Below are 13,522 nucleotides of genomic sequence, written 5' to 3' on the forward strand. Positions count from 1 at the left end.
TCTATTGATCTCAAATCTTATCATCAGCTTACTGTGTGTTATTCTCTAAGTCCCCACGAAAAGAAAGCTTACAGCGGCTGCCGATGCGTCTTGAACGAGATCGAAACTGTATTTTATAGATCGACACCCATGACCATGGCCAATAGGGCCATTCTAACAAAGAGACCGTATCTCATCTGTCTGAAATATGCAGCACGATGGTCGTAGTCAACTTCTTCCTTGATCTCATTAACACGAGGTAGGGGATGCATGACAGCCATGTGTTTCTTGGCGTGAGACAAGATCTTGTTGTCGACGACATAAACGTCCTTCAAACGTTCGTATTCATCCTTGTTCTCAAATCTCTCCTGTTGAATTCTTGTACAGTACAGAACATCAGATTTGGAGATAATGTCAGGAGTGATCATTTCGCTTTCGACACCCAACAAGCCGGCCTCAGCCAACTCCTTGCGCAAAGCAGTGGGCAATCTGAGTTCATTTGGAGAGACAAGGTTGATTCTGACCTGGTAGTGTTGCAACAAACGGCATAGAGAGTGCACTGGTCTTCCGTATTTCAAGTCACCCATAAAGGTAACTGTGATACCATTCACTGTACCTAGCTCTTCACGAATAGTGAAGAGATCCAAGAAAGCCTGAGTTGGATGTTCACGAGAACCATTACCACCGTTCACAATTGGGATCGGCGAGTACTTGGCGGCAATGTGAGCAGACATCTCATCTGGATGACGCATCACGATAGCATCAGAGTAGCAGGCTAAAGTTCTGATGGTGTCTTGCAAAGTCTCACCCTTCTTCACTGATGAGGAAGAAGGATTGATGTTAACAGTTCTACCACCTAGACGTTCCATGGCAGCGATGAAAGAGGAAGATGTACGAGTCGAAGGCTCATAGAAAATGGTAGTGATAACACGACCCTTCATCAAATCTAGAACACCCTCACGTTCCACAGCAGCTCTCAATTCTTGTGCGACAGCGAATAAGGCATGGAAGTCTGATCTCTTGAATTGTCTCACAGACAAAACGTGTCTACCCTTGAAAGGATTATTGCTGCGTATCAAGTTGTGAATAGCGCCAGGGGCGACAAGCTCTTTTGGAGGCCTGGATGACATCAATCTTTGTTCCAATGGTTGGTCATATTCACCCTCTGCTTCGCCATCGATGCTTGTGAAAGAGTTGTGTCTCTCATTCGAGAAAGAAAATCTCCTCTTCACGTTTAAAGGAGGCATACTCAAAGGAGTTTCATTAGCAGTGACTGGAGTTGGAGGAACGTTGGCTGTAGTCATGACCTTACCCTTTGGTTCAGCAGCAACTAGTTCACCACTTAAAACGACGGTCTCGCCATCGATCAACACACGCTCAACCCCACCGTTCAAGCCACCCTTGGTATAAGGTGACCATCTCTTAGTGTGAACGAAGGAATAATCGAGATCAATCTCCACAACAGAGTCAAGTTGTTCAGGAATATTAAAAATTTTGGCTGGGTTTTCGTGTAGACGCTCAACGATATCATCAATAGTCAACTTACCTTCGTCAACGGCGGAAAGTAACAATGGTAGTGCATCCTTGATCCCGAGTCCAGTATCAATCTTATTACCGGTAATTTGGGCAAGCTTGGTTGGTAAAGCACCGATAGAGAAGGCATCAATGGCATCGAGATTTTGCCAGAAGAAATCTTGATCTTCTTTACTAGGCAAGAATTGTGCCTCTGGGTAATCATTTTGAGAAACGAACAAAGCATGAATGTTGACATCACAAGTAACCTTTGAATCTTTGTCCTTAACAGTCATAATCAAAGACAGATCTTCCTTGTTAGAGACGCCAGTGATGTGAATCGATCTGTTTTGCAACGAAGCCAATAACATAACAGATGCCAAATCAGAGGTCTTTGCTTCGGTAATAACTTGCTTGTCGACAGGCCAGTTCTTCAGCAACTCTGCGACAGTTGAAACCTTATTGGTGAGCTCGCGGAATGGCAAAAACAAAGCACTAACATCCTTCGCAGTTTGAGCGATGCTGTCGTTGTTATTAGCAGTACCCGCGACAGTGAATGAGAAATTGGTGTATGAAGAATCTTGAGAGGCAGAGTAAGCAGCCTTCAAGGAAGTAGCATCAGAGATGATTGGGCCAGTGGTAGATCTAGCCATCAATTGACAGTAAGTGAAACCGGACTCCAAGGATAAACGAGACACCTCCTTCAGCTCTTCCGGACCTTTAATCACATTTGAACAGTTAGGAGCAAAGGTTGCAATGTTGATAAAACCTGGAAGGGTGACGGTTCTGTGAGAGGTTTGAGCATCACGCTCAGAAACGTCAAGTGTCAAGTTGCGCGACAAAGCTTCGATTAACAACTTTGCACACTTGACGTTGGTCACCAAAGGAACGGAGTAATCAACAGCCATACGACGAGTTTGGTAACCCTTCGAAACATAGGATGCGGGACGACGGAACCTATTAGCAGAAGGCAAATTGATATACAAGTCAATCTTGTTGTTAGCCAAGTGCTGAGTAAGAGAGTATTCCGATTTCTCATTGTCTTCCTGGTTCAGAACTTCAAGATATTGAACGGGAATACCATGTTCAGAGATGAAGTCCGCAGTACCAGCTGTTGCAAACAATTTGAAGCCCATGTTGTACAACTTCTTGACTGATGGAAGTAGCTCCTGCTTTTCCTTGTAAGAACCAACCGATAGCAAAATGTTCTTTTTTGGTAGCTTGAATCCTGTTGACAACAAAGATTTCAAGTATGCTTCATATTTAGAATGACCAAAGGTGGCAACTTCACCAGTAGAGGCCATTTCGACACCAAGAACTGGGTCTGCACCAGCAAGACGTGGGAAAGAGAATTGTGGAACCTTAATTGCCACATAGTCTTCTGGCAACTTTTCAACTGGATAAGGAGTGAAAGGAATGCCCATCACGGCTTTGGTAGCCAATTCGATTAAATTAACACCAACGACCTTGGAAATAAATGGGAAAGAACGGGAAGCACGAACGTTACATTCGATGACCTTAATCTCGTTGTTTTTGGCAATGAATTGAATATTGTAAGGACCAGTGATCTTCAAAGCCTTACCAATTTTAGCTGTTGCAACAACGATTCTGTCTACAGTCTCAGGAGCCAAATCCTGTGGAGGGACAATCAAAGTAGCATCACCAGAATGAACACCAGCATTTTCAACATGCTCGGAGACCACATGCATAACCAATTCACCATCTTTGGCGACAGCATCCATCTCAATTTCCTTTGCGTTTTCAATATACTTGGTAATGACAACAGGGTAGTCACGAGAAACTTCAACGGCTTGGTTCAAGTATGACTCCAGGTCATCTCTCGAGTAAACAGTGTTCATTGCAGCACCGGACAAAACGTAGGAAGGACGAACCAAGACTGGGTAGCCGACGTTTTCGGCAAATTCCTCGGCTTCTTCCATGGAAGTAAGTTCCTTCCAAGCTGGTTGATCAACTTCGATTTGATCCAACATACGGGAAAATTTGTAACGGTTTTCAGCGCTATCAATCATTTCTGGTGATGTTCCTAAAATCTTGACATTTTCACGATGTAGAGACATAGCGATATTGTTTGAAGTCTGACCACCCATGGAGACGATAACACCGGCTGAGTTCTCAATTTCGTAAATATCTAAAACTCTTTCAAGGTTGATTGTTTCGAAATACAATCTGTCAGCTTCATCATAATCCGTAGAGACTGTTTCTGGGTTGTAGTTAACCATGATAGTCTTGACCTTGTTAGCACGCAGAGTTCTAACTGCAGTGACCGCACACCAATCGAATTCGACGGAGGAACCAATACGGTAGACACCAGAACCAAGGACCATCACACCATTGTCATTGAAATCTACGTCATGCGTAGCGGCGTTATAAGTCATGTACAAGTAATTGGTATAAGCAGGGAATTCAGCTGCAACGGTATCAATTTGCTTAACAAAAGGTGTGATACCGTATTCCTTTCTCAAGCGACGAATAGCAACCTCGTTAGAGTTTAAGAAACTGGCAATTTGTCTATCATCGAAACCAAGTTGCTTGGCTTGCTTCAAAACAATCGAAGGCAGCTTTTCCTTGGTACCGAAATCGGCAACCTTGTTAGAAAATGTGACCAAATCATACAACTTGTTCAAAAACCATTTATCAATGTTGGTCATTTCCCAAACCTTATCGACTGAATAACCCAACTTAGCAAAAGCGTTGGCAATAGCAAAGATACGCAAGTCGGATGGATTGTTCAACTCAAAGTCAATGTCGATTTCCATGTCAGTCTGGTTGAAACCCAAGTTACTGTAGTCAGTTGATCTGATGGCCTTTTGGATTGCTTCTTCGAAAGTTCTACCAACACTCATGACTTCACCCACAGATTTCATTGATGACGACAAAGCGGTAGAAACTCTTGTGAATTTCTTAAGATCCCATCTTGGCATCTTGACGACACAGTAATCCAAGGATGGTTCGAAACAAGCACAAGTCGATTTAGTGACAGAGTTGGTCACTTCATTCAGCGGAATATTCAAACCTAGTTTGGCAGCAGTGTAAGCCAGTGGGTAACCAGTGGCCTTTGAAGCCAGAGCAGAAGAACGAGAAAGACGAGCGTTAACCTCAATGATGCAGTATTCCTTGGAGAAAGGGTTGAGGGCATATTGAATGTTACATTCACCGACAACACCCAAGTGTCTAATGACATTAACGGCTGTAGTTCTCAACATGTTGTAATCCTCGTCTGACAGAGTTTGAGATGGAGCAACAACAATCGAATCACCAGTGTGGATACCCAATGGATCAAAGTTTTCCATGTTACAGACGGTGATACAGTTATCGAAGGCATCACGGACAACTTCGTATTCAACTTCCTTCCAGCCCTTCATAGATCTCTCGACTAAAACTTGTGGGGAAGAAGCGAATGCAACGTTACAAAGATCGACCAATTCCTTCTCGTTGTAGGCAAAACCAGAACCCAAACCACCTAGAGCGTAAGCGGCACGGACGATGACTGGGAAACCAATCTCCTTGACGGCGGCCAAAGCTTCCTCGACAGAGTTAGCAGCTTGAGACTTGGCACACTTTTCGTCGATCTGGTTCATGGCTTGAGCGAACAATTCACGATCCTCTGTTGTAATGACTGTTTCAATTGGGGTACCTAGAACTTTAACACCCAAAGTTTCAAATTCGTCCTTCATTTCGATACCGACAGACAAGGCAGTTTGCCCACCGAAAGTCACGTAGATTGCATCTGGACGTTCATGTAAGATAACCTTTCTGACAAATTCAGCGGTGACAGGCAAGAAATAAACTTTGTCAGCCAAACCCTTGGATGTTTGAATAGTGGCAATGTTTGGATTGATCAAGATAGTGTAAATACCTTCCTCCTTCAAAGCTTTGATAGCTTGAGATCCTGAGTAATCGAATTCACCGGCTTGACCGATGGACAAACCACCAGAACCCAGCACCAAAACCTTCTTTGGTTCAACTCTTGGGTGAGCGTTTCTGTTATCCTCGAGTTTACCTCCTGGGAACTCAACAGGTTTCAAAACACCAGAAGCTTTGTGTTCCTTTACGGCCTGAATGAAGACATCGAACAAAAATTCAGTGTCTCTTGGGCCTGGAGTAGACTCAGGATGGAATTGCACTGAAAAATACGGCAACTCGGAATGGTAGATACCTTCGTTCGAGAAATCGTTGGCGTTAGTGAACAGAGGCTTCCAACCGTCGGTTAAGGAATCGGCATCGACTGCGAAACCGTGATTTTGGGAAGTGATGTAACATCTTCCGCTGATGGTAGAAGTACAAGGAATGTTATGGCCACGGTTACCGAACTTCAATTTTAAAGTAGAGCTACCGCTTGCTCTGGCAAGCAATTGGTGACCCAAACAAATACCAAAAATAGGAGTCTTCTTTGCTTGGATAACTTGCGCCAGTCTGTTGCACAAATCAGTTAGCACCGAAGGGTCACCTGGACCGTTGGAGATGAACAACCCATCATACTGTTCCTGAGTGAAATCGTAATCCCAAGGGACAACCTTCAATTCGACACCACGTTTCACAAAACAACGAATTTGGTTAAATTTCAAACCCACATCGATGGCCAAAATTCTTAAAGTCTTACCGTCTGGGCCCTTCTGCAAAGTAACGCCTTCGTGGTCAGTTGGAGGCAAATACAAGTGTGGTTCCTTTCTAGAAACTTTTGCAACCAAATTTTGAACATTTGGATCAACCCATTCAGGAACATCGAATGCGTCCTTCCATTGCGCAGAACCAACATCGATATCCTTAGAATTGTTCTTTTGCAAAGCCAATCTACCAAGCATGGAACCCTTATCTCTCAAATGCTTTGTCAAAGCTCTTGTGTCAACACCGTATACAGCTGGCACACCTTCTTCTTGTAACCATCTGCCCAGTGACGATTTAGCCAACCAGTGGGAATATTCCTCTGTATAATGAGAAATAACCAACCCAGCAACATGAATTCTGTTACTTTCAAAGTATCTGGGCAGTCCTTCCACATATTCGTCGATCAATTGACGATCTGGCACACCATAATTACCGACCAAGGGAAAAGTGATCACCAGGATCTGACCTTCATAGGAAGGGTCTGTAACAGACTCTGGATATCCGACCATACCGGTTTGGAAAACCAATTCACCGGCGGTCGATTTGGGGGCACCAAAGGAGTAACCTAGCAGCGAAGTACCGTCCTTGAGCTCTAAAGCGATCATTCTATCACCCGTAGCCTCCATTGGAGGAGTCACGGGAGCCGTAGGAATAATAGAAGACATGGATTCAGCAAATGTTAGGTGGGGACAACTATCAGAAGCCAAAAACACGACCGTTAGGTTAGTATAAAGGTCAATTCGAGCTGTTGTATCGACAGCCTTTCCTATAGTACTTGTATGAAAAATCTCTCCGTTAGATGTGATTTTTCACTAAGCTCATCTCATCTCTTATCGATGACTAAGTTAGAACTAATAGTGACATACCAGCTGAGACGTGGATTGTATCTTTTGGTAGTAGCACTTCTTGGGGGACTTGGAGCTACTTCTGGGGACAACCGCACAGTCTTTTATTATTGGTTTGGTTACAGCAAGACAAGAGAAGAAATAAGAGAGAGATAGAGGAAAGATAATGACGGGCCAGAAGGTGAAAAGTAAATTGGTATGCTTTGTAAACAAATTGATGGGAAATAGTTGATTAAAGCATGAGATGAGAAGAACGAATGTCTTGGAAAATCGCTTGAATATTTATACTTTATTTTTTGCCGCCGAAAACCTGAAAAATTTTCACCGAAGAAGGGTAACGTTCTAGCGTCAATAATAATAATAATAATAATAATAATAATAATAATAATAATAATAATAATAATAATAATAATAATAATAATAATAATAATAATAATAAAAGTAATAATAATAATAACAGTAATAATAATAATAACAGATTTTGGTTACTTATATTTAGTCTAATTAAATAAATTATCAACTATAAGAGATCGGATGGGTTAAATGCATAGAGTCGTGGTTTGAGTCCCGGTCCGTGAGTTGTTCGGAGTCTATAGAGCCCGGGGAATGGACGGAGGAAGGAGCGGAGTGGGTCGCCTGCGAAACAGTTTCGAGTTGGTAGTCTCGCTCGTCTTCGCCGGGCAGATTGTAGTCTGGACTGTTGTTATGTTGCCCATAGGCCTCCAGATGAGCTTCTTCTGGTTCGGCGACTGAGCGACGTAGACGATCGAAACCGCGGTGTAGTTTCCCCGTTCTCTTCTTGAAGTATGCTGTGACTGGGTCGACGTTGTTGGTTGAGTTACGGGTTGTGCGTTTCAATTTGAGGTCTTCGATGTGATCAATGTGTTCTAAACGGTCACTGGGCAACATGATAGCACGATCTAGTGCGTACGGCAAACCTCTGTGTCTGCCACGGATCAACATCGCAATGATGACTAGTTTTGAGAGTGTTGTGAACTGGCCCGAGAACGAAGTGTTGGTATTTGGAAAACCAAGTGATAGTCCCACAGTACCGTAAGCGCTCACGATTTCGAATAGAACAGCGAAAACGTTGAATTCGGGTTTACTGGTATCTTGGATCTTACCACCCTCACAGAGACAAATTATGAAAAGACCAAGGAACAAAAACCAGATATCAAAAGATAGTTGTCTACGCAAATGCGCACCGATGAATGATTCGTTCGAATCTTTTCCTTGCTTCTTCTTCTTTTTCTTTCTTCTTGAACCCGAATCGCTAGAGCCCTCGCTATCCGTGCTATAATCAGTGCTCGACGTATCTTCAGTTGTCATTTCTCCGTAAAGACCCAGAGATTGTTCTTCGTAAACATTGGTTCTTCTGATTGAAATGGCTAGAGGTAGCACAGATACGTACATCATCAACATGTAAGAAACTTGGATCGCAGGGTGCAATTTACTCAAGTCAACGACAGTGAAGCCGGCGGTTCGTGTACTCACGGCTTGAAATAACCCGTCCAGCACTCTAAACCCTCGAGCAAGCGGTCTAAGTACTGCGCTTCCGAAATCCAGGATGATGAATAGCACCAAGTCAATACCATTTAAAGCAACAAGAGTGGCGAGCAACCACCATGTTGCAGCGCTTGGGAATAAAAGTGTGAAACAACGACGGGGATGGTCCAGCAAAAACCCCAGATTCTCTTTAAATTGCGATAGTTCGGGCGACAGCTTGAAAAGTACCCATATGATAAACCGCAGAAGAACGGGGAACCCGGTGTTGCCAACGATAATAAACCACATCATGACCACTAATGGGTAAACCGCTTTGTTGAACGAGAGCATCGAATCTCGTGTCACAGTAATACCAAGATCGGTAAATGCACTCATGGCAGTGAAAAACCCCCACCAAGTTGGTGAAACTCCATTTTCTCTGATAATCGCCTTGTAGTGAGATTGATGGAGGACCCATGGAACTATCAGCACAAATGACAATATTAAAAACCCCGCGTAATAGATAACGAGGATGCGGCAAAGAAGTTTGATCGATGTATATTCAATACCACCCAACTCTTCCCTTTGTGCTTTGCTTAACCCTGTGAAAGCCGAATTACGTCCAATAGTAGGTTCCCATGACAAATAGTTGGTACTCATGGTCCGAGCAATCGCCGGACGAGCATTACTGGTAAACTCGGGATCTATAGTCAAACCATAGTAGCCCTGCTCTTCGTCAAGAGAGTCGCGGTCTCTTGGACTGCTAGGCTCCTGATTCGCTGCGTCATCACTATCAGAAGCCACATTACCTTTTACATTATCGAAACTGCTGCCATGCCCGGAATTGACTTCACCTGAATCATGATCTGAGGATAAATCCTCATCGGCGTTGAAAGCCTCTTGCATCCACGGAAAGCCTGCAGAATATTCATTCTCGAATTTTTTGGCGTTCCAGCTTTTCCTCCTAAGCGGGTTTGGCTTTCTATGCTTTTTCTTCCAGTCTTTATATATCATCTTTTGAAACTCACGAGTCTGCGCCAACTGATTAAGATCTTTTGCCTGACGAGCGTCCATAGTAAGACTTCTAGGCATTTCGGCAAGTTGGGAACGGCGTGGTTCTTCAACTTCTCCTGTGGTGGGAACTTTACTGAGCCGTTTGCCCTCTCCATAGACGTTAGGATGCTCTTCATCGTCTTCATCACTTTCGTTGTCAGCAAAATACTCTTCCATGTTATCCTTGTCCGTGGGTTCATCATCATCTGTATAGCTTCTTCGCTTTTCACTATTCAAACCATCCGCAGAATTAGATGATAGTCGTCTCTTAAGCTTTTGTCGCAGCTCCTTTCCTTTAGGCAAATGCTTGAGTAAACCTCTATTCGATTTGGTCCTGTATTGGTTACCTCGACGAGGTATGCGAATGGTAGAGTCCTTGACTATTTTAGAACTGGGTCTCTTTGGCTGCGCTGAAACGTCGAACTGAATTGTTGGTTTATTCGCCTCGGGTTCGTCGTAGTCCTTTCTTCCCATTTTAGTCTCTTCATCGATCGTTTTCAGAGATGCTATTGGAGAAGACTGCACTTTTTGAACCGGAGGCGTTTGGGTATGATGTGGATCTATACTGGAATTAAGGGCACTCGTGTGCTTACTTTGATTTTCCGTTAGAATGCTATGATGATCATCTTTCGTACCATCCTCAGGTGCCTGCTTCTGCTTGGCCTCTTCGTTACGAGCCACTGGTCTATCAGTTGGTGCGCCAATTACTAGGGCAGGGCCCTCGTCCTCACGAGCTTCTTGATGTTGCCCTTGCATCATTTGAATCGATCTATACATATCCTCCGGCGAAATATCTGCTGAGCTTCTTCTACCGGCAAATCGTTCACGAGGTTTGGTCGGCTTCTTGATGCCAGGTTCTTTGAAAACCAAATCTCCTCGCACATGAGTATTGGGATTGCCATTTTCTTTCACAGTATTTGAACTTGACCAAGATGATCCATTGGAGTCAAAACCGTTCTTATCCTTGGGCTTTGTAGTATCTGGCTTGTCATTGTCAACATCATCCTCACCCTCTTTTCTGAAAAATTCCTTACCACTAAACAACTTATCTTGAAAGTTTTCATCATTTCGAGAACTCGTAGGGAGCATAGAGAGTATGTGTGTTGGACGCTGAGGCATCTTGGACATAGTTCTACTGGTCATCTCACGACCCAAAATAGTCTTTGTTCTTCTCATCTTGTAATTCTTTTTCGATGAGTCTCTGATACCATCAAAGTATCTCTCAAACCAGTACAATCTCACAAACGCAAGACAACCATGTATGACAATCGGAGTGCAAAAAACACAAGTGATGTAGACGATGATCTGTTGATATAACGACAATGTATTGGTGTCAACTGTGTTCAGTCCACCTTGAGTAGTTGCACCAGCTGCTAGGAACAATATATCAATGTACTTTTGGTTCCTGACTGGATACATGAGGATCGATGCGATAATGGTGACAAAAATGATATAGCAATAGTGAACAGCCAGGAAATTTGGAAAGATATACTTCCGGACAGGTTTTAGGTACGAACCACATGCAGCGATGACATCTCTGAATTTGTGACCAAAGGTTTTCTTATACCGAATATTCAAGGATGCCAAAGTCGGTACATGACTCAATTTCTTGGCGAGCATGTAAAGACTATCTTTTGGTTAAAGCTCAGGTGGAAAAAGAGCCCACCACCGGCGGACCAAATATACCGTTCAGAAATGCACTTGGTAAAGCCAATTAGCGCTCTTCAACGCTTCAAACAGAGCACTTCTGGTGGGTTTTTATCTAATTTTTGTAGTGTTAAAAAACGAAATCGATTTTTGAGCTTGGCAGGAATGCGAAGAAAATGGCTTATAATGATTGTAAGAAGAGGGGCATAGTTTGGTAAATGGATCTAACAATGCCTCAGATTAATCTCACAGTAACTACTCTCCGTTGTGTGTAGACTGAAGTGGTTTTTTTGACAAGATCTGTGGGAAGCCAAGAAATGAAGGTATTGGCTGCTTGCACTTAAAATATCTCCAATAAAAATGATTGTGAATAGATATTAAAGCTATAAAGCTAGCTATAAATATGCGAACTATAAAAGTTTATCGTCAAAATATCCTAACAGTTACTCTTACAAGCCGCCCATATGCAATGCAGGAAGGTGTTTTGGAAGTTCTTTCTCACCTCTTTCAGCAAGCAGTTCTTTCCGTTTGTGTAGCCTTGTTGTGATATAATTGCTCATCTCGACGTCAACGTCCTTGTACTTCTTCAGCCATTGATGTTCCAAGAGAGCAGCATAAGTGGGTCTTCTCTCCGGGATCTTTTGTAAACACACAGAGACGAAATCTTGTGCATCTGAACTGAACTTCTCACGAGGTAGTTTTGGTGGTGGGCCATCAACGATGGCACTTAATTGCGAGAAAATGTTATCGAAAGTCTCTGGAGGATATGGATACCTCCCAAGGGCCATCTCTAAAATACTTAGGCCAAGAGACCATATATCCGACTGAACTGTGTAGGTGACTCTATCGGGATTTAGGGATCTGATACGTTCTGGAGCCATGTAAGACTGGCAACCTATGTTTGTTTTGGCGAGAGAAGCAACTAAGTTACCTGAGACACCAAAATCACATAATTTGACAGTTCCGTGCTTTGCTGAACATAAAATATTTGTTGGTTTAACATCTCTGTGAATAATATTATGGACGTCCTTCAACTCTTTCAGACCTTCAATCACTGCGTGCGTAATATATGCTAATTGTGGTTCATCTATGCCACCCATTTCCGGTGATGCATCGTAGATCTTATCGAGCGAACCTCCATCCATGAATTCCATGCACATGTAGACAGCACCTTCGATGAAAAAGACTCCATAAAAATCAACGATATACGGCGATTGACATTTGTGTAGAACTTCTAATTCCATCAAAATCTGTCTAAACTTTGCCTCATCCAATTCCAATCTGACCTCCTTCATTGCCATTATCACGTTATTGGGTTTGTGTAGTACTTTGGACACATTACCGTAATTACCGTGGCCCAATTCTTCGATAAACTCCAATTCATCGAGTGTAATCCTTGAACTATTACCATTCCCAAAATCGATACCTTCCGAGGACAACGATAATTTACCAGCGAAATTCAGAGAGCCTGACTTAATATCAACGTACTTGGAGAAATTGGCAAACAAACCACCGGAATTACTGTTGGTATTTCTTGGCGCAGTACCCTCCGTATCACGTTGCTCCTCGTTACTAGACGAAGTCGACGTCGATTGGATCCCATTGACTAAAGACCCCGGATTTGACCTATTACCACCTACCCCGCCACTCACAGTCGTAGTTGAAGCAATTATATGGTTACTATTAGAAGGTGTAGATGCAAATTCCTGAGTCGAATGCGTCGGTTTCTCAGTCTTCCCGGGCAATTTCAGCGACATACCCCCCATAGGCAATTTCAAACCTCGACGTGCACTCAGACTCTGTGCCGGTTGACTACTTATCCCCTGAGCAACAGGTCTGGCCGTTGGAGGTCGTCTTGGAGCCCTCCTACTGGGGTTAAACTGTGCCTTATTATCCAAAGAGCCTTCCTTTCGTTCTGAACGCTGTTCCAGCACTGCTTGAGCCTCAGCTTGATCCGCTGCAGGCAGAGGGGGCAACGGTTTATTGACAATCTGTTGCATTTCCTGAGCATTCTTCACTTTTCCACTACTATCAGTCTCACTCTTATTACTCCCAACACTCCCAGTTCTTTTAAGGGCCCTCTGCTCCTGGAAAGCCTTCACCCTGGCATGCAAATTAGCATTTATATTACCATAATGCGAGGAAGAACTTGACGAAACCTGTCCTGGAGTCCCTGCACTCGAACCATCCGCCTTTCTACCTTCCTGACCAAGTGATAATTTAGAAAACTGCTCGTTCATCCTAACCACTAGTTACACCGCTACTTCCCAAAGCTCAATGGCACTCTAAAGGCTCAATATGAGGTTACAATGGCCCATAAATCTTCTTTTGTTACCAATACCCTCAACGAATCTTCTGCAAGAAGCAGAGAAGGA

General features: G+C 43.4%; 3 protein-coding genes across 3 annotated transcripts; all 3 read right to left on the reverse strand.

Moving 5' to 3' along the window:
- Positions 1–113: 113 nt before the first annotated feature.
- On the reverse strand, positions 114–6,782 carry URA2 (bifunctional carbamoylphosphate synthetase/aspartate transcarbamylase; the record flags this gene model as incomplete). Its single annotated transcript, XM_003683127.1, has 1 exon — positions 114–6,782. The coding sequence occupies one exon, from the start codon at positions 6,780–6,782 to the stop codon at positions 114–116; it is 6,669 nt and encodes a 2,222-aa protein (XP_003683175.1).
- A 696-nt stretch (positions 6,783–7,478) lies between these two features.
- On the reverse strand, positions 7,479–11,120 carry TRK1 (Trk1p; the record flags this gene model as incomplete). Its single annotated transcript, XM_003683128.1, has 1 exon — positions 7,479–11,120. One exon carries the CDS (start codon positions 11,118–11,120, stop codon positions 7,479–7,481), a length of 3,642 nt encoding a protein of 1,213 aa, XP_003683176.1.
- Positions 11,121–11,596: 476 nt separating this feature from the next.
- On the reverse strand, positions 11,597–13,387 carry PBS2 (mitogen-activated protein kinase kinase PBS2; the record flags this gene model as incomplete). Its single annotated transcript, XM_003683129.1, has 1 exon — positions 11,597–13,387. One exon carries the CDS (start codon positions 13,385–13,387, stop codon positions 11,597–11,599), a length of 1,791 nt encoding a protein of 596 aa, XP_003683177.1.
- Between the last annotated feature and the right edge of the window lie 135 nt (positions 13,388–13,522).

Source organism: Torulaspora delbrueckii, chromosome 8 (genome assembly GCF_000243375.1).
Source record: "Torulaspora delbrueckii CBS 1146 chromosome 8, complete genome".
In the NCBI taxonomy this organism is placed as follows: domain Eukaryota; kingdom Fungi; phylum Ascomycota; class Saccharomycetes; order Saccharomycetales; family Saccharomycetaceae; genus Torulaspora; species Torulaspora delbrueckii.